At 43.2% G+C, this 20,634-nt stretch overlaps 1 protein-coding gene across 6 annotated transcripts in view; it reads right to left on the bottom strand.

The window, feature by feature from the left end:
* The window catches only part of SMYD3 (SET and MYND domain containing 3), a 669,850-nt gene that overhangs the window by 92,170 nt on the left and 557,046 nt on the right, over positions 1 to 20,634 (bottom strand). For all 6 annotated transcript variants that reach the window (XM_044762764.2, XM_044762763.1, XM_070501459.1 and 3 more), the window contains 2 exons: positions 14,474 to 14,561; positions 9,308 to 9,482 (listed from right to left, as the gene is read on the bottom strand). In XM_044762764.2, the coding sequence (XP_044618699.1) occupies positions 9,308 to 9,482; positions 14,474 to 14,561 (263 nt within the window). The remainder of the gene's footprint in view (positions 1 to 9,307; positions 9,483 to 14,473; positions 14,562 to 20,634) is intronic.

The raw sequence follows: 20,634 nt of genomic DNA, 5'->3' as shown, positions 1-20,634 counted from the left end.
AGCATGAGCATCCGTGGAAGGGTGAAAGCTAGAGGCACGAACTTTTGTTTTCCATGGATGTTACCACCAATGGAGGCACAGGGCTCAGGTCTTTTTAAGTTCGCTTGGAGAAAAACTTTAACTAAGGAGTTATCCAAAGGTGGGAGGCAGATTCTAGTGGCTTTTCTCCCAGTTCGAATCTTTCCCAGTAGATGAAGTGCTGGAATGAGTCCTGCTGTCAGGGGAATCCAGCACCTTTCATAGCACACGGTCCCTGACTGGGAGCTTGGGTGTTGAAGGAGGGGCTTGGAGGGTGAGAAGGAGCAGGATTTGAAGGACAAATGGAGAAATGTGGTGTCAGATGGATATTTTACATATTGCTTTAAAATAAAGATTTGAGGACTATCAATTACTTTAAGGAGCTCAGGGGGTGCATCTTCCAACTTCCAGCAGAGGTCAGTAATGTGTACAGACCAGCAGTTGAGTCAAATGGCATGGCTACTTAGGGGGTTTCCCTAGAACCTAGTGCTGTCAAGGAACTTCTTACCAGACCTTGGACCTCTGTTTGCCCGGGTACTTCCTAGTAGATAAGTGAATATGAATCTGCAAGGGGCTTTAACACTGCATTTCAAAACAAAAATCCAAGCCGGTAGCCAAAGCTGGCAGTTGGGTAGCTGAGTAGTCCGTAAAGACAGAACACATCTTTTGGTCAAATGAGCTGGATGGAAGTGGTGTGGACATGGGGTTCTGTTGAGAAATGTTACCACCACAACGAGAGGATCATTTATGTGCAAGGGTAAATACATCCCATGAATGTGCCATGGGCAGAAGTGGATGCCTCTAGGCATGGGAATCCAGGTCTAGCTCTTGGACTGGGTTCAAGCTCAACGGACGGTGGCAGTAACACTGATTTGAAGTTAGAATCTCTGATATTCACTGTCTAATGATGACAGAGAAAAGGTATGTGCTTCCTGGGTCCTGGTCTAGCCTAGGGGCTCAAGAGGCAGGGAAGATTGTGGGAATGGACAGGGTTGACCCATGGACTCTGGGGTTTGGGGCAAAGAGGAATAGGTATTCTGGCTCCAGGTAATAACGGGAAGTAAAGACAGATCTGAAATGTAAAATGCAAGTGGTGTCACGTTGTCACAGATCATCTAAGGCCATAATGTACAACCACCTAACTTCATACTACAGGCTTTCTCAGAACCACCCCAACATGGTCTCAGGGCTCTTAGAAATTTGTTGTTGTTAGTGCTATCAAGCCACTTCTGACTCCTAGTGACCCTGTGTACAATAGAGCAGAACCATGCCAGTCTTTTTGCACCATCCTCTCCCCTTCTGGCGCCATATCAGACAATGCTCCACTACTATTCACAGGGTTTTCATAGCTAATTTTTTTGGAAGTGAGTGGCCAGGTCCTTCCTCCTAGTCTGTCTTAGTCTGGAAGCTCCGCTGAAACCTGTCTACCATGGATGACCCTGCTGGTATTTGAAATACGGTGGCACAGCTTTCAGCATCACAGCAACACGTAGCCACCACAGTATAATACACAGGTGGTGTGGTTCCCAAACAAATCTGGGCAGTAGTGGTGACTGTGCTGAATCTTAACCACTCGACCACCATGGCTGGCCCTCAGAAATGCCACTGTATATATGTGCACAATTTTTGTTGATATTTTGTTAGTGGTAGATGAGGCTGAATAACCTGAAATTCTTCTAGGCAGATTATCTCTCAGGGCAGAATCTCTATTTTACACGTTATTTTATAATAAAGGTAGCTAAGAGCTTAAGGATTTGATTTTAAGGTTGTACCCAAAATAACGGCATGACAAAACCCATGTCAAATTATTACATTCTCCCAACAGTGTCTCCTGGAATGCTGGCTTCTGGCATAAGCCATCCTCTGGTGACCAACTAGTACCCACTGGTACTAGTACTAGGCTGGTCATGAGTAGAGTACTGAGGTTTACCCTAGTCACTCCTAGAGACCTGAGCATGCTGGTATTGGCTTCTGGGTACCCTTAGAGCTCCTGAGCTTGAGTGGAAGCCATGAGAGCAAGAAATTCTTTTTCCAGGCCAGACAGTTGGCTTCCAATGAGCCCAAATTCATGAAAAATAAGTGCCAGAGAAGTAATCTCTGGGACTGGTATTCTCCAGGAACGGAGAATCAGAAGGCAATGGTCGGGCTGCATATAGCCAGTCTTATGGGTTGAACTGTGTCTCTCCAAAATTAAATGTTAAAATCCTAACCCTCAGTACCTAAGAATGTGACTGTATGTGGAGATAGGGCCTTTATAAGGCAGAGGTGATTAAATTAAATGAGGCCCTTGGGGTGGGCCCTAATCAAATACGACTGGTGCCCTTATAAGAGGAAATCTGGACACACCGAGGGACACCAGGGATGTGTGCACAGAGGAAAGACCACATGAGGACACTGCGAGAAGGTGGCCATCTGCAAACCAAGGAGAAAGCTCTCAGAAGGAACCAACCTACCCACACCACAATCTTGGACTTCCAGCCTCCAGAACTGTGAGAAAATAAATTTCTGTTGTTTAAGCCGCCCAGTCTCTTGCATTTTGCTATGGCAGCCCAAGCAGACTAATAGCCAGGTTTGGTTGCAGGATGATGCTCTCCCTCCCACTCCTACCAATAGCCTCGTGACATAGCTCCCGGTTATCCATAACTGTAAAACACAAGTCATTAGGTGTGCGCTCACGTCAGTGGTTTATAGCATGCGTGCAACTGAACTGTAGTCGCAGTCACTGTGGTCACCTGCTTCTTCCTCTTCCTTCTTCTGTCTCTCCCTCTCCTTCACCGTCGTCTTCACTGCCTCCTTTTGTTGTATTTCTAGATTCTGAATTAGGAGAGCCCTCTAGAATTAAATTAAAAGGCCTGACATAAAAACGGTTAAACTAAAGGTGCTTGGGCCTCAATGGATCCCTTCCCCCACAGCTATTCAGTAGTCACTGCCCCAGCGTCAAGACAAGGGACTGTAGCTAAGAAACAGACCTCACAGAATTGGCAGCATAGAGAAAGAGGCCCTGACTAGATATATCATGTAACTCAGTGTTTTGCACAAACACACACAGAGCTCAAAATCTTGTATCGGGGTTTGGCCACCAAAGACACTTAATTGAAAATTACTGTGTGGAAAAAAATGATCAAGTGGCTAAGGGATTATTGTCCACATCAGTGAGCAGAGAATAAAACATTTGTTCATTCACAGGGAGAAATAATTCTCTAGAGCTCACCATGAAGATAGATGGCAAACAAGGTAAGTGAACAGAAGACTGGGTGATACGCAGATACTCCTTCCGCCTCCCGGGTGGAGAGCTGGCTCTGATTTATCTCTAGGTCCTACTCTGTGGGCGTAGCGGTGCAAAGTTCTACACTAGGTACCACAGCCAAAGACCCTGACCTCCAGGAACAACCTCCACCGACAGGTATACTGACAGAAGCAGCCTCAGGGAGCAACCTAACAACATCTGTGCGACACAGAGAGATGAGGGAACAGCCAAGACAGGCCCTGGTGAGCGCTGGGTGAGTGACTGCGCTCATTCTCCCAGGTGCCACCTGTAATGTACACCCGCAAGCTCTGCCGGCTCCTGGACTGGAACGTCATATTAGCTGATGATGGAATCCACAAAAGAACAACTGTACGTCTACAGAAGAAAAGCCAGCTTGAAAACTGTAGTGGAAGGTACTACTGTGATGAAACTTTCCATTTTATCAACTTATCCACCAAAGCTTCTGAGGGAAAAGTTAAAAAATTACTGGTGAAATGAAAACGGATGTGGCAGCTAGGTAATCACTGGCAGTCTCTGAGTTACAAACACCTGATGTGTAAACATGTCATGCACACAAACTACCAGCTGCATTTTACTTCTACTCTTTGCACCATTTTTTCTGACAATACAGCACAGAAAACTGAGCTGAAATCTCACTCTTTTCAGCTGTCTTCTCCTTCGGGGGATTTCATGCCCCCACCCCTCTTTCTCCGATCACGGCACCATCACACATGCACTCACACTTGTTTAAGCCCTTCATCATTCTTGTTCTTCGGCTTCTTTCCCAGTTAACACACAAAAATGTCATTCCCACCACCACAAAATTACTATTTGTAGACAACAAAATCAACACCAACAAACCTCACTTTAGAACAGCAGGCTTTGATCAAGGAAAAGGAGAAGGCCCTTATATATTCTGAAATGAATTTAGATCAGATATAATAAGAATCAAGTGATCCATTCTCAGTTCTTTTGAGAAAAGAGTGATATTTTGGTGAACACAGGACACAATTTGGTGATAGTTATCCACATTTAAAATGAACATAACTTTTGATGCAGAAAGTTAACATTTAGGAATTTATCCTATGAATTTATCCTATGGATTCAGTCCCATCAGTACACAGATACAAGAGCATGGATGTTAATCATAACACTGTGTGACAAAGGAGACATAAATGGAAACAACAAGGACTCATCTACAAATTATGGCATATTCATGAGCTGAAATGCTATGTATCCATCAAAAAGAATGAGGTAGATATTTGGAAGCTGATCTGGACAGATGTCCACACTTGGTTGTAAAGTGAAAAAAGCAAGTTATAGAACACAGGATCCTATTTTTTTCTTCTCTCTGTCCACTAAGGAGAATTCTTGGCTTCTCCTTCCCTTTTCTCCTTCTCATCCCCACTTTCCATCCACCACCTTACTGGGCATATTTAACAGATCAAGACTGCGACTAAGTCTCTCCCCAAGAAAGGCAAGAAGAAGAGAGGGAAAAGGAAAGGAAAGGCAGAAAAAGTACGAGAGCTCATATGAACGATTCTGAGGGGAAAAGAATTGTGAGTGAGGGAAAAGGAGAGTCTTTGAGGCTGTGGGAATAGCTGGGAAACAGAGTAGAAAGAATGGGGGCTTTAAGGAAGTATGGAAGTGTATAATGAATGGAACCCTGTTCATTGAGTGACTGGTAAATGTTAGAATTACTTATTTACTTTCAATTCTCTTTCTCTCTCTGACACCATGCTAAGACTGAGTCAATGTGGGGCTTTGGAATACATTCACTGGGGCCTCACATACTGAAAATTTAAGAAAAGAAACTTTTAGCCATGGTTATCTTTTTTTTTTTAAGTGGGATGATACATCTCTCTTTTTTTAAATTGAGGTTATGATAGTTTAAAACGTTGTGAAATTTCAGCTGTACATTATTGTTTGTCAGTCATCTTGTAGGTGCGCCCCTTCACCCTTTGTGCCCACCTCCCCTTCCCCTGGTAACCACTAATCTGTTCTCTTTGTCCATGTGTTTGTTTATCTCCCACATATGAGTGGAATTACACAGAGTTTGCCTTTCTCTATCTTAGCCATGGTTATCTTAGGGACTGGGACAAGAGTTTGAAAGATGAGGATTTTTACCTTTATGTTGTTTTGAAAATGGCCTTTCCTAGAAGCATATACTATTCTTACAACAAAAATTAAGTTAACAGGAGGCCAGCCCTCTGGCCAAGTGGTTAAGGTTCCACATGTTCTGCTTCAGCAGCCCAGGTTCGCAGTTTGGATTCCAGGCACAGACCTACTCTACTCATCAGCCATGCTGTGGAGGGGTCCTACATACAAAGTAGAGGAAGACTGGCACAGACATTAGCTCAGGGCAAATCTTCCTCACCAAAAAAAAAAATTAAGTTAACAGAACATGTGTGAATATACTTAAAGTCCCCCTTAAAGCCTCAAACAGTCTCTAGATTTATATATCTAATATTATTCTCTGGTTCCTAAAGAAAATCAAGTTTTATTAGTATTCAATATAATTTAAAACTTAATTTTAAAACAAATTATGTTCACTTTTGTGTTTGTATTTTTTCTCTTTTTTTCAAATTTATAACATACATGATGATATTATGGGCTGTGCAGACGTTCAGGGACTAGTCTGGGGACCACACTATAATCTATAACACCTTTTTTAATAGGAAAATGCATTCCAAGTTCTAAACTACCAAGTGGCAAATTAACTTTTGCAACCCAATTCATCTTACGGTTAAGATTTCACCAAATTAAATTTTTAAATAAAATTTATGAAATACCTTTAAATTACTTTCATTCTGCTTAATGTTTATAATGCTAAGAGACAGATGACTGTGCACATATCATCACAGATACTCTCAGAAGAAATATTACCCCCAATCCTAAAGATTATACATTTTGTTATACATGAATTAATTCTAACTTGCTTCATGAAACATAAAGAACTTAATATTGTGCTGTATCATAAAAAGAACTCCTATTGAGTATAAATAAATGATAGAGTAGCAAGAAGGGCAACGCAGTGATTTGGATAGAAATGGAATATGGAAACTTTCTCCTGTAAGGTGAGCAGTTAAAATTTCTCCAAGGGCAGGAGTGACAAAATCATCACTAGAGACTTGACCTCGATCTAGTTGTTGCAAACAGCATGTTAACACTGCAAAACTGCTATAGCAGATGGCAATCCAGTCACCTCTGGGTAACTCATGCCTAGCTAACTGCCTGTGCCCTTGGCTAAAGGAGAACAGAAAGCCCACCTAGAGCATTTGCAGGGAGACCGTGTAAACAGCTGATGGCCCAGTGTCAATTCCCTCATGCATACGTGAAGGGCGAAAACCACTGCCCACTTTCAGATCCACACCTCGCATTCTAAGATTATCAAAGGGCTTGCAGGGCATCTGACCTATTTGTTCTTTATTTTTACTTTTGCCTGAGCTAAGGGGAAAAAAATCAAAGTCTGACAGCATCCACCCTCTCATTTCTCTCAACTTTGTTGGTTCTGGATTACTTATGGCCCTTTCCTCTACTACACCTTTGAAAGCAAAGGGTTCAGATTTCACTCATTTGAAGGGGATCAATGGAGACTGGATTTCTTGAAATACAGAACATGGTAGTGCCACTCCTTAACAAGCTCCAGGGAAGAGTAACCAAGGTAGGCTTGGAAATTTGTTACCCAGAGTTAAGAACAGAGTCTACATTTACAGAGAGACTGTGACCTGCCAGACACCAGGACAACGTAACCAAATGCATTCCAAACAATGTGGAGTATATTCTGGTGGACTTGGCCTCACTTACAAGAAAGACTTCTTTGTTTGACTCAAGTTTAAGTCAGTGAAACGGCCAGTTAATTAAGGGGTAAGAAAGTCAGGCCTTCAGAGAAGCCTTGACAGGTGTGGGGAAAAGAGGATTGAAAACTACGTGCAAAATGAGCACGCTCAAAGGTGTGTGGCCTTCTTTATGAAGTGGTGGACCCACGTAAAGTTTCTGTGCTCAGAGTGGCCCGGAGGGCAGCCTGGCTGTGTAAAGGAGGGGAGGATGGGGCAGGAAGAGCCAGTGCCTGGCTAGCACCAGCCAGTAGTGTGGGGCTAGCGGCTGCTGAGGGGCCCGGAGGAGCGAGGATTTTCCCAGTCTGCATCTCCTGGCCGACGTCCATCCACGCACCCAGCAGCCTGTGGTTTGGCTCCCTGAGACGGAGCCCTGAGTTCAGAGAGGTAATACCAACTGTCCCCGACCTGCTCTCATTGCAACACTGAGGCTCAGAGAATGAAGCCTTATCTCTTTGTGTTCAATTCATATTTTCTGAGAACCCACAAGATTCTGCATAGTGAACAGACATTTTATGCTCATGGGAAAGTCTGCAGTCTCAGCCCTCAAGGCAATCTCTTATGAATTTGATTAAAGCTGACTCACAGTCTGGATTCCAAAGCTGTTCAACCACAAGGCAATGGAAGAAACCACCTATAGAAGTTCTGAAAACACCCTCAGGGTCATGCTGGTGCCATGGCTGGCCTATGGATTTTGCCATCCACCTGGTTGGTGGAGTCTTTGCCATCTTTAGGTCCCTCTCTGCCCGCACCATGCTCCTGGCCCAGGCCTGGCTTCCTGACCAAGTATCTCATTTCCAGCTTCCTACCTCTGCCTGAACTGATATCCTAGACCCTGTACTTGCTTCTGTTCTTACCATGTTGACACTGGTAACTTTCCCTCTCAGTTGTCTCCTGAGGCTCTTCCTCAAGTGGGGACAGGCAATACCTGGGCTCTGCCTCCTTCACTCAGAACCACTCCCCTGCCTATTGTCCCATGTTGCGTAAGTCTAGACCTGGATTCTCCCTCTGCTCAGCCCCTTAGGGCTGACATCATGTTTGCAGGGGCTGCAGAGCTGGAAAACTCAGTATCTGCCCAGAGTAGTAGCCCTCCTTTCTGGGACCTCCCCAACCATCCCCAGGTCCCAGATGCTTTTGAGACATCTTCCCACCAGTGAGTGGCCTTGTTCTGTGCTAGAGATGTCTATTTCAACCTCAGATGATGGTGTGTATGTCTCTGTGCCTTTTCCTTTTGACTGATCTCTCAACTTCCAAACTTGTGTTCTTAGCCAACTGCAAACCAGGGTCCCACCCCTATTAGCACTAAACTCTCAGTACCAGACTTCAACACTGCCCTTCCTGCCAAAGCTCCTCTGAGTTACAAGAACCTCCAGGGACAACACACTCACTGGTGTGGAGGACCTGAGGCCAGTCAAAAAACAATTAATTACCAATAGTTCCTCTACCTGACGCAGTGACATGTTTGAGCAGGGTTGTCTCTCTGTTCTCCTACTTGGGTCATAAGTCAAATGACCTATAAGTCATAAGGTCAAACGACTCAAGTGAAGGTACCCTGGGAACCATAAAGCCCTGACAAATGGAAGAGACCATCACTAGTCAGCCAGACGGAGGGCCCCACACCAGCCATCCTCCCCTGGGTCAGCAGAAGCTAATGACACAGCCTTTCCAAGCCAGGTCTCAGCTGTGCACCCCTCTCAGGCTCCCCAGCCCTCTGTGCCTACCTCTGCCACTGAAAGCAGCACACCATATAGTAATCATCAGCTGAACACCAAGATAGCATCTCATCAGTCTCTGTACACCACAGGGGAGGACTCTACAAATGATGAAGGAAGGGCCGGCCCTGTGGCCTAGTGGTTAAGTTCAGCATACTCTGCTTCGGTGGCCCAGGTTCGGTTCCCAGGCACAGACCTACAGCACTCGTCTGTCAGTTGCCCTGCTGTGATGGCAGCTCACAAACAAAAAGAGGAAGATGGGCAGTGAATGTTAGCTAAGGGGGAATCTTCCTCAGCAAAAACAAAAAAAGATGATGGAATGCATAAATGAATGAACAAAAGAGTGCATCAGACAAGTTTGGTTTTACACACTGACTAAGAAGCAGACCGGAACACTCAGTAAATAGTAGTAATTTGAATGATTTCACGCTATTGAGCCTGTTCCAAAACTAAAGACACTGTGACCTTCCTTCTAGCCCTCTCCTGGGACTCACCTGTATGGCTCCATGGTCCGAATACCGTAGAACAATGCCTCCTCCAGCAGACCAAGGTTGATGCAGGCATCCATAGCGCAGTCGAGCACCTTCAACTGGTAGATGTTGATATCGGGAAGCCGTTCTGAGTTGCTGCTTATGATCGTCTGGCACATGGCCAGAACCTGTTCCCACTCTATTATTAACCTTAGTTAAGGATTCACTGTCTTCATCAAGAAAAAACAAAAGTAAAATGAGACTCTTGAAAAGGCTGAAGAGCTCCTAAGCACAGGAGGGGAGGAAGAGCCCATTATTTTGCACAGATGAGCTGCCTGAAAACACACTTGAGAAACAAAACATGTAAGTGGCCTCTCAGAGAAGTAAATTCTGTTTACATCAACAAACCATCTTCTACCCAAGCCTGTGCTTTGGGGGATTAAGATTTCCAAAGAGCCATTCTTTCTCCATACTACTATGCAGATTCTCTTTAAACCTAGTCATGAAATGAACGCAGATGTTTATTAAACTGATCCAAAGATTAAGTTAGTTCAGTTTAAATTATTTATTCTGTTAGCTTCTGTTTCAAAACTGATCTGAAATGAAAGAGGTTTTAGAGAGATTCCCTTTTAAAAAGGAAGAGCTCACTTTTGCTTCTGTGTCATTTGAATCTTGGGCAAGTGTGAAACCAAATACACAACCCACAGGCACCTACTAGCAGAAGCAAATTGAAGAAATTCATTTCCACTAGATTCATATTTAAGTTTTTTTTATTATAAAGCAAAAGTAACCCAAGCCTATACTTACTCAAATAAAGGCATGCTTATTTTAAACGCCCAACCCTGAATCCATGACTGACTCTCATGGAGCCTTGGTGTGACCTCACCTTTTATCACTGCCATTCCCAGTCTCTTTACAGAGGCAGTCAGAGGACTGAGAACCTGGCGTCGGGAGCACACAGTGAGCCCCTCTGAGGTGAACTACCTTGGAAGCACAGCTAGACTTGACAGGGCAGTCGCTCTCGCAGTTTCTCCCTGTGTTGCCATGTGAGGCCAGGCAGAGGCCAAGGAGGATGGTGGGCTGGGACTGGCTCTTCTCCGCCCCCCTCCCCCAAGCTGCGCAGCTCCAAATCCACCTACTTTCACCTGTTGGAATTCCACTACGGTGAAAGGTCTGAAGATTTCAGATGCAGCAGAAACGGCATAGCCTTTGACCACTGATAAAGCTGGATTCAAATCCAAGCTAGTCCTGTCATTTCTGTCAGATTTGAGGTTCTGAGGAAGTCTAAGTGCTTTGAGGTAGGTCAGAAATAAAAACATCTAATGTCACTGTAAGAATTAAATAAGATACTGTACATAAAATTCTAAAAATTCTTTATGTGCTCTAGCGTGAACCAGGCAGAGTTCTGAGTACCAGGGACACAGTGGGAAAAGATTTAGCTGCATGCATAAAACACATACTACACAAATATTAGTGCCTTCTGCCTTCCGTTACCATGTCATTACCTCTGAGTGTGACCAGGCTTAAGGGGAATGGTTTAGTAGACTGGGTTTGATCGAATTTCCCCCTAGCACCCACACCCCTCCCCACTCCCACACAATCCCGTCTCTTCACGGTCCAGTGCTCTCTGCTCCCGCCTCCCCAGTTCAAAGCCCTCTTCATCGGGGTCCTAACACAGCATGCCCTGGCCTGTGTAAACAGCCCACTATGTTCTACAACTCTCCTTTATCCCTCCTTCCGGCAACATCTACCTCTTCTAGCATCCATACTCTCAGGGTATTGCTTCCAAAACATTGGCAAACACTTTTAATAAACCACTCAAGACACTTGTGTGAGCGGAGACTATTATCCTCATTAACCCTCGTAGCAAATATATTTTTCTTTCAGCGGGGGCCTCCTGGAAGCATAATACCTCACCCCAAAGGCATGACTTCCTTGGGTAGAATCTGAAGCGCCGCAACACACAGATGAGGGTCTTTATATCGCACTTCCTCCACATAGCACTCTGTAATTTTAGGATGAGTTCTATCTCTGGTCTTGGAAGAGGTACATTAACTGAAGAAAAGTGAGTTGGGGACTCTCTTTGTGTTCCTCTGACACATATGTTGAAAATTGGCTGGATGCATCCCCCAGAGGGTGGGGCAGCAGCATCTGAGGCAATGCACTGATTCTGTAAGAGTGCGGGCTGACCTCTGTGGCTTTTCATTCCAGGATTTGGTATCTGACGAACTGTCAGGAGGAATGACTGTCTCTTACACAACGCCAGACATTTCTGCGGCAAGACTTTTGCCTTATTTTAACATCATGGTGTTTGACCTCCATTATCATTTGCTTACTCATTTACATATGCTCCAAGTCCTTTTAAAGAGGTTTGAGGTAAAAGCCTTAGAAGGAAAAACCAGATGTGATGCTCTGCAGCCACTGATAGGAACATATCTACTTTATCCCCCAGCAAGCTAGAAGGGACCGCATGCCAATTTCCCTTCACAACGTTGGCAACTGGCTAACAAGGCAAATCTTCCCTGTAAAACACTCCAGTGAGCAAAAAAATGGAATAATTTTAACTAAGAGGCTTTTCCCCCAAGCTAATGCTGACATGTGTTGGTTCAAAACTTTAGTCGCTGGCATTCACTTGGTATTGACTGCAAGTCACTCTGCTCCAGTGAGGAGTTGAGCTCTGGACCTAAGCAGGGCCAGACAGCCCACCCAAAGAGGATAAACTGTCAATGGACAGAACAGACACTCTTCTCTGAATACTTTTCAATGGCCATAAGAAGATTAGGGTAAAAGAGAGAAAGGAACAAAGTGAATCCACTTGAAAATTAATCAACCCCACAGGGTTCAAAGACCACAGGGCTCTTACCCACCTAATCATATTATTTTACTGCTTAAAATCCTCCCATGGCCTCCTCTCCCCAATAAAGTCTAATCTCCGGTGCACAGCCGGAGGCCTTGCCATGTCCCCCTCCTCTCACACTGAACACCTGGCAGTTTCTCAACAGCATGTTATTCTACAGCCCGCACGTCTGCCAGCTTACTCCCTCTGATGGACTCCCTTCTCCACCGTGTTGGCCTGGTGAAATCCTACTAATCCTTGCAGACACAACTCTGTTGTCGCCTCCTCCGTGAAACCTCCTTTAACCTCCCAGAGTTGACTACTATGCCGCTGATGCCCCTACAAATATATATTTCACCAAAATATGTATTGATTTCCATATTTACTACCCCACCAAGTGTGAGAGTTGTGTCTTCTTTAACCTGCCTGGACCATAAGGTGGGTTATAACTGGCAAGGTACCTGGCACAGAGTCAGCGTTCAGTAAAGCCTTGTCCAATCGAGACTGAACCACAGCTGGGTCATCCATGGGCCTAATTCCCCTGCATGGGACCACAGAGGACAAGTCTACTTCTCTGCAGTGGAACGGCTCTTTAAGCCTAAGAACAGCCCTCTTTCTCCCAGATCTAACTGTTTTCCCAATATCTCCCATCCCATCTATAGAGAAGGTTTTAAATTCCATTTTGATCCTGGTTCCACTCCTCAAAACTTATTTCAGTTTTTCTGTATCCCTCTTAATACATCCTATACCAAACTGAAGAGAAAATTCCAGATGTGATCAGACTACTGCTCTCACCTTCTCATTTTCTATTCTCTATTTCTATTAATGTAGTCCAAGATCACAGTAGTCTTTTAGGGGGTTATATTATACTCATGAACTTTACTAAATTTTGCTATTTACTAAAACTCTAAAATTCTTTCACATGTTCTGCTGCTAATCTTTATGTATATTTATACACTTGAACTTTTTAACCCAAATAGAAGATGTTATATACATTCCTGTTGAATTTCATCTTTCTAGATTCAGGCACTATTCAAACCTTCAGGGATCTTGTGAGCTCCTGAGTCTCCCATCCTACCTCTGCCATCTTCCGCATCTATACACCTTTGGAGTTTTGATGAGCCTATGCTATCTTCATTCAAGGCACAGAATCAAAAGTGGAAGAGGACTGAGATTGGAACAGAGTGACACTGACTCAGAGCAACAGTGATCCAATTAGCATCATTTTTTCAGCATAGCTATTCAACCACTTAGTAAGATGGTTGGTCATGCTAGCATCTAGCATACATTTCTTGACTATTTTTTTTTTTTATCAAATCTCTTTCTGAAATGTACAAACCCTACCAAAGAAAGTCATGACTCTATCACTCACTTGCTCTTACTGAACCCATGCAGCATCCTAATGATCCCAGCTTCCTTTTCCATTTCTTTAGTAACCAATTCTAGTTTCTTTACCAAAACTACTAACAAACAAAAAAAACTCATGAGCTATAGATTTCAGAAATTACTTATTTCACCTTTAAAAACAGGAACATTTGCCTAAGTACTTCTCCTGTCCTTTACAGTCCTTTAAAGGACACTGTCTGTAGACTAGAACCCTCATTTGCAGATTTTCTTAGTGCCTGGGATGTCACTGACCCAAGGCACCTGAATGACCTTTCACAATCTTTTTCATCTACCTTTACCTCATTCTTCTTACCTTGTGGTTTCCCTTTGTCACCTTTTGCTTAACTCCTCTAACTGGAAGTGACCTGTCTCTCAACCTCTGCCTATGCAAATCCTGTCCCTGATTCGGGCTACCTCTCACACAGTAAAACACCAGTACAGCCTTCCCAGATAACCTCCAACAGAAGTGATCTCTCCTTACTCTGAACTTTGACCCTTTCATGGTCCTTACTATTTATGCCAAGAAAATTTATTGTGTAGAAACTCCCATTGCCATTGTAGTCATGGCTGACTTAATATGAAGCTTCTAGACCTGAGGCTCAATGACATTAAATTAAAAGGATTCTAAGCTATTCTTTCCTAAAGATGTAGGTTATGGGAGGAAGGGAATCCAGAAATTTGTTATCTTTTCCATATAAAAAGACTACTACTTACTGTTCTACTATTACTGGGCCATGAATTTTGATTATTATCTAAAGGTGGCAAGGAACTCAGGCTGCTCTCACTTCAATCTTCCCTAGCCATTACCCAAATTGTTAGCTGGGGTCAGGGACGCAGCTTACGGCGATGGAACAGAATGAAGAGCCCTAGGGAGGTCAAACCCCGGACCTGGCTTCACTAACACCATGCTCCAGCCAATAAGGAAACAACCCCAACAGTCCAATTCAATCCACAGGTAAAAAGGATACTCCAATGTGCCTTCAGTTCTTCAATTTTTTTCAAGGATTCTTGAACTTCTTTCCATACATGTTCATCACCAGTTAGCATATCAGCATCCTGCTCAGGCCAAAAGAACAGAAAAAGAAGACAAATTACTCAATTAAAAAATGGGCAAAGAGGGGGCCAGCCCAGTGATGTAGTAGTTGAGTTCGCACACTCTGCTTTGGCATCCCAGGGTTCACCAGTTTGGATCCCAGGCACAGACCTACACACACCACTCATCAAGCCATGCTGTGGCAGGTGTCCCACATATAAAATAGAGGAAGATGGGTATGGATGTTAGCTCAGGGCCAATCCTCCTCAGCAAGAAGAGGAGGATTGGTGGTGGATGTTAGCTCAGGGCTAATCATCCTTAAAAAAAAAGGGCAAAGGATCTGAATAAACATTTCTCCAAAGAAGATATACAAATGGCCAATAAGCACATGAAAAGATTCTCAACATCATTAGCCATCAAGGAAATGCAAATCAAAACCACAATGAGATCAACACTTCATACCCATTAAGATGGCTATAATCAAAAAGACAGATAATAACAAGTGTTGGTGAGGATGTGGAGAAATTGGAACTCTCTTACAGCACTGGTAGGAATGTAAAATGGTGCAGCCACTTTGGAAAACAGTCTGACACTTCCTCAAAGGGTTAAACATAGAACTACCATATCATTTAACAATTCCACTCTTTAGATATACACCCATGAGAAATAAAAATATATGTTCACATACAAACTTCTGCATAAATGTTCATAGCAGCATTATTCATAATAATAAAAAAAAGTGGAAACAACCCAAATGTCCATCAACCGATGAACGGATAACTAAAATGTGACATAATCATACAATGAAATATTAGTTGTCAATAAAAACTGAAGTATTGATATATGCTACAGTGTGGATGAACCTTGAAAACATCCTACTAAGTGAAAGGAGCCAGCCACAAGGGACCAGAGATTGCATGATTCCACTCATATGAAATGTTCAGAATAGGCAAATCCAGAGAGACAGAAAGTACATTAATAATTAGCTAAGGCTTGGGGCGGGGGGAGGAGGGTTGGGAAGAATTGGGGAGTAACTGCTAATGAGTATGGGGTTTCTTCTTGGGGTGATGAAAATGTTCTAAAATTGACTGTGATGATGGTTCCAAAACTCTGTGAATACACTAAAAGCTATTGAATTGTACACTTTAATTGATTAAATTGTATGATATATGAATTATATCACAATAAAGCTGATATATAGATATAAATATATCTATATAACTGTATATCTAAAAATCAGGAAGGGGAAGTGAGGAAGAGAAAGAATTATTTCTTAGGAGACCTATAGCTAACATTTTAATCAATATGGAGCTATCAATCAAAATGAGGCCAGAAAAAGGAATGCGAGGTATAATTACATCCATGTGAACCAATTTTGACTTCTGCAAAAACTAAAAATAAACCAATAAATAAAAACTCCCAACAATTTAAAAAGCAATTCAAAACAAAATAAAAGTATGAGTTACCATTTATTAAATGTCTGTCCTATTTAGTAAGCAGGTCTTCTATTTTTCCTGTATGTCACATTTCAAGAGTCAATAGCCACATGTGGCTGTGGCTGCCATACTGGACACCATTAGATACAGAACAGTTCTGTCATCACAGAAAGTTCTGTTGGACAGTGCTGCTTTAAAGAGACCAATCAAAGAGTAAGAAACTCTCATCATATACGATTGAAAACCAGGTGTTCAATATCCATTAGATTCTCAATTAGCGTCAGAAAGAAGAACCATCCTAGGAAGTTATATCAAATCATGGCCAGTGTGGGGGTTATGGCAAAGGTGAAGTAAGGCAGACTTTTCAAACTATATACATCTCCCTGGAGATTCTTACATCCCTGCTAGGGGAGGTTTATAGAAGGAACCCTGTGGAACCACTGCCAGAGTAAGCCCACGTTACTGATGGGAAGATACACATTACTCAGGTGTTCCAGGGAAAAAAATATGAAGGCCACAGAGAACCACAGAAAAGAGATCCCAAGAAAAGGGTGAGGCAGTGGGTTTGCAGGAGGAAGTGTGTGTGCTTGTGTGAGTGTGTCTGTGTAATAGGGCTTTCTGGGTCTCTGTGTATATGTGTTGTGCATATGATTAATATAAGAGGGTGGTTTTTAAAAAGATACCATAAGTGCACCCTACTTCTTTTAGGAAATTCTAAATAAATACCTAGCTTTCTGTACACAGGAGAGGGCAAGAAAAATCAGTTGCTTAAAAGGTCAACATCAATCTCCCTCCAAATACCTGCTCAAAGTCCCTCTTCATCTCCTAAAGCCTCGTTCCCTCACCTCAGTATACAGCGTTTAGCAACATCCTCATGCCTCCCAGAGAAAGCCCACACGTTAAATCTTGACAATCACGGCCATTCATGACTAAATTTTCCTGTCTTATATTTCACTACCGGCAGCTCAAACCTTAGATTCTAGGCAAAATGTCTCACTTGTTAGACTCTATGGTAGGCAGAATAACGGACCCCTAAAGATGTCCACATTCTGATCCTTAGAACCTGTGAATATGTTAGATTACATGGCAAAGGAGAATTAAGTAGCAAGTGGCATTAAGGTTGCTAATAAGCTGACCTTAAAATAAAAAGATTGTCCTGGACTATGCAGGTGGGGCTCAGCGGAATCACAAGGGTCCTTAAAAGTGGAGGAGGGAGGCAGAAGTGGAGGTCAGAGTGACGTGATGTGTGAAGGACTTAACCTGCCACCGTCGGCTTTGAACATCGAGGATCGGAGCTACAGACTAAGGAATGCAGGCAGCCTCCAGAAGCTGGAAAAGACAAGTAAATGGATTCTCTCCTAGATTCTCCAGAAAGGAAAGCAGCCCGGCCAAGACCCTGACTTTAGCCCAGAGAACTGTGTCGCACTTCTGACCTACTGTAAGATAATAGATTTTTGTTGTTTTAAGCACTAAGTTTGTGATAATTGATTACAGTAGCCATAGGAAACAAATACAATCCCTAACATATCTTCTATTCTTCTGGCCTTTGGAATTTGGCACATGCCCCTCCTGCCCCTGAAATTAATAAATTTGATCACTCGTCTATTCAGTTAACATTTACTGAGTGCCTACTAGGCGCTGTTCTAGGCACTGAGGATACAGCAGGAAAGAAATCCGACAATCATAGTGTTTACACTGCAGAGGCAGGAGGAGCATGGGATGACAGAAAACACACACACATACACACATGTAAAATATATGTGTCAGAGGGAAAAACAAACAAACAGGGAAGAGGGATGAGGAGTCCTGGCCCCAAGGAGTTCCATTTGAAACAGGGTGACCAGGGAAGTCCTTACTGAGAAGATGACATATGGGTAAAGGGCTGAAGGAGCTGAAGGAGTGGGACATCAGAGTTCTAGGGAGAGGGAAGAGCAAGTGCCACAGTGCTGGGGCAGGACCTGCCTGGATGTTCCAGGGATATTAAGGAGGACAGCGTGGATGGAGATCATGGGTTGTAGCTTGTATGCGTGTCATATCTGTCCCATTTTAGAGCTAAATATAGGTCTTATTCTTCTCTGATCCTGCGTCTCCTAAATACTTAGCACAGAGCCGTGTATGTAGCAAATGCTCAGTTAAACGTCTGTAGGATGGATCTGGAAGAAAAAGACTAACATTTATTTGGTAATGATCTGGATGTCTCTTCTCTGTATTTGAATTACTCCTCACAACATCCTTGCAGGGCATCAATATCTACAATTTACAAACGAGGCACAAGACAGTCCTAAAGCTTAAGTAATGGCTACAAATGTTCTTCCACTCCTACTGCCCGAGGTAAGATTCAAACCCACGTCTATCTGGCTCCAGAGCCCATGCTCTTCCCACTCTCTTCATGTTTAATTTGAATGTGTTTTTCCCAAGTCTTGCTTAAAAGGTGAAACTCAAGTCTAAGTGTAAATTCAAAGTATCTTCAACCCACGGCTCCTATGCTCTTCCTAGTACTGGCATTTGGAAAAGGGCACTAAAATCTTCCAACGTGGAACCCACAGAAGATCTCACATTCTTCCACCAAGCAGGGTGAGACCATGGCTCAATGCAGAACAATTTCATACGGGAGTTACATTCACGACTAAATCCCCATCATAATCTGATTAGCTGTTCTTTGAGTTGAGCCTAAGATTATATTTACTTATCAGAAGAGCAAGAAAGCTTTGAAATTGCTTCTAAACATTCAGAAACAATAGCTCTCGAGAGCACTTCATAAGGGAGCTGGACAAAGCTACATTCACTGCCAGCTAACTATCAACTCCCCGGATGTTCCACCAGGTGAAACTCTCTACACTCTCAGCTTCCCAATTCACCTCACTCCTGTCTCCTGACTCTCTGTTCCATTCTGTGACTTCTCGTCTAACCCTGCCTGCAATGCAGTCTGCCTCTCCTCTCCCCACACCTGGTAGGAGGAGAACACTCAGGGGTGGGGGGGGGTGTGTGTGTATACACACACATACATATATATTCCTATATATATGAAACATATGTATAAACAGAGAAACTACTTAGGGAAGCCTAACTTAAATCTACTTTTTCAGTTTGCAAATATAAGAATAAATTAGTATGTTCTTTTTCACAGTTCCTGAGGAATGAAATTAGTAAATTTACATCCTTATTGCATTATTTCTTATTCAAACACATTAAAGATGTTGCTGTCATTCAAGACAAAATTATTTACGGGAAAAAATCCTTTTTGAATTTCAGCTTTACTATGTAAAAGGAGCTTGAATGAGTGAGTCTTGAAATCTATTTTCAGCAGGTAGAAAACATTCATTTTATACATATATATTTTTATAAAATCAAACGTACTATCACTGAGTTTTCTACAAACGATAAAATAATTCAGATGACAAACAGAAGGATTCCTGAGAAAGTTCACTCTGCTGGAAGTGACAAAGGGAATTAACAACAAATTGGTTCCAGCACCACTAGCAGCTCTGCCGTGACTGGCTCACGCCCTGGGCAAGGCTTCTTCTCCTGGCCCTCAGCTTCCTCCCCAGAAATGAGAAGTTGGCCTGGATGACCACTAACATTCTTCCCACTTGACCACTCCAGAGGCTGAAGGAGCGCAAGGCCAGCTGAGCTCTAACTCTGGCGAGCACTCTCTTGCATAGCTCCAGAAAAGTCCTTAAAAAGTTGTCTTCATTTTAAACAGTAAAACATGGAAATAGGTCATTTAAGGCAGAACTCTGCCAGCTGTTCTCAGGATTTTGGTAAGAACGAGTCTCCTGAAGGTCTCCCTTCTTTCTGTGACACTCAAGCTCCTCTACTCGCGCTCCCCCCTCCCGGGCCCATGAGTGGCTAGGTACAAACTTCCCATAATTCAAGAGCCGTTTCTCTCAATACTTGGTCCCTTCTTTTCATTCACCCCCATTCTTTCCTCTCATAGCCGCACTCTGAATCCGACCCAGCCCTAGCTCTATCTTACTGCTGCTACACCTACTCTTCCAACTGGAATCCTCCCCTCTGGATTCTGTCAGGACGTGGATTGCAGCTTCCTGCTCTTTCCTTGGGTCACCACTTTGATTTGTTTCTTTGACTTTCTTCCCTTTTGTCCCTTTAGGACCCAGCCTCAAATGTACTCTATCCAGAAATCTTCTCTAATTCTTCCTCTGAGTTAGCCCAGCGCTCCTGAGCCACCACAGCCACTCTGCATACCTCTCTCTCAGCACCAAGCTGTCATTAATGATCTACTTTACTGTCTCCCCAACTAGCCTCAGAACTCCTTGAGGGACCATGACCTAATCATATCTCTATTCCCAGTGCCAGCATAGTAAGTTATACAGTAAATGGTGACGGAGTAAATCAATGAGGAGAGAGTAGTGATCTTCTACAACCCATGGGTAACAGTATTTTAAGAATAAAATACCTTAATTCTGTAACAAGAAGGAGAATCTCAACCAAGGAAACAGAAGGTTGTTCTTTTCACACCATACTTCTATCTTGACTTGTTCCTGATATTACCACATCATGATTATGTTGAAAAAGGACATGTTCCCACTGTAGTTGTCAGTATTTGCCAAATGCCCAGATGTTGGTCTAGAACCTAAACACAACCCCTCCCCCCAGCATAAGAAATCTCACCTTAGCTCAGGACCCGTGCTCCCTGACA

The sequence above is a fragment of the Equus asinus genome, chromosome 30, assembly GCF_041296235.1.
Source record: "Equus asinus isolate D_3611 breed Donkey chromosome 30, EquAss-T2T_v2, whole genome shotgun sequence".
Classification (NCBI taxonomy): Eukaryota; Metazoa; Chordata; class Mammalia; order Perissodactyla; family Equidae; genus Equus; species Equus asinus.
Note: the sequence above shows the minus strand (reverse complement) of the source record. Positions and strands in the feature narration are given on the sequence as shown.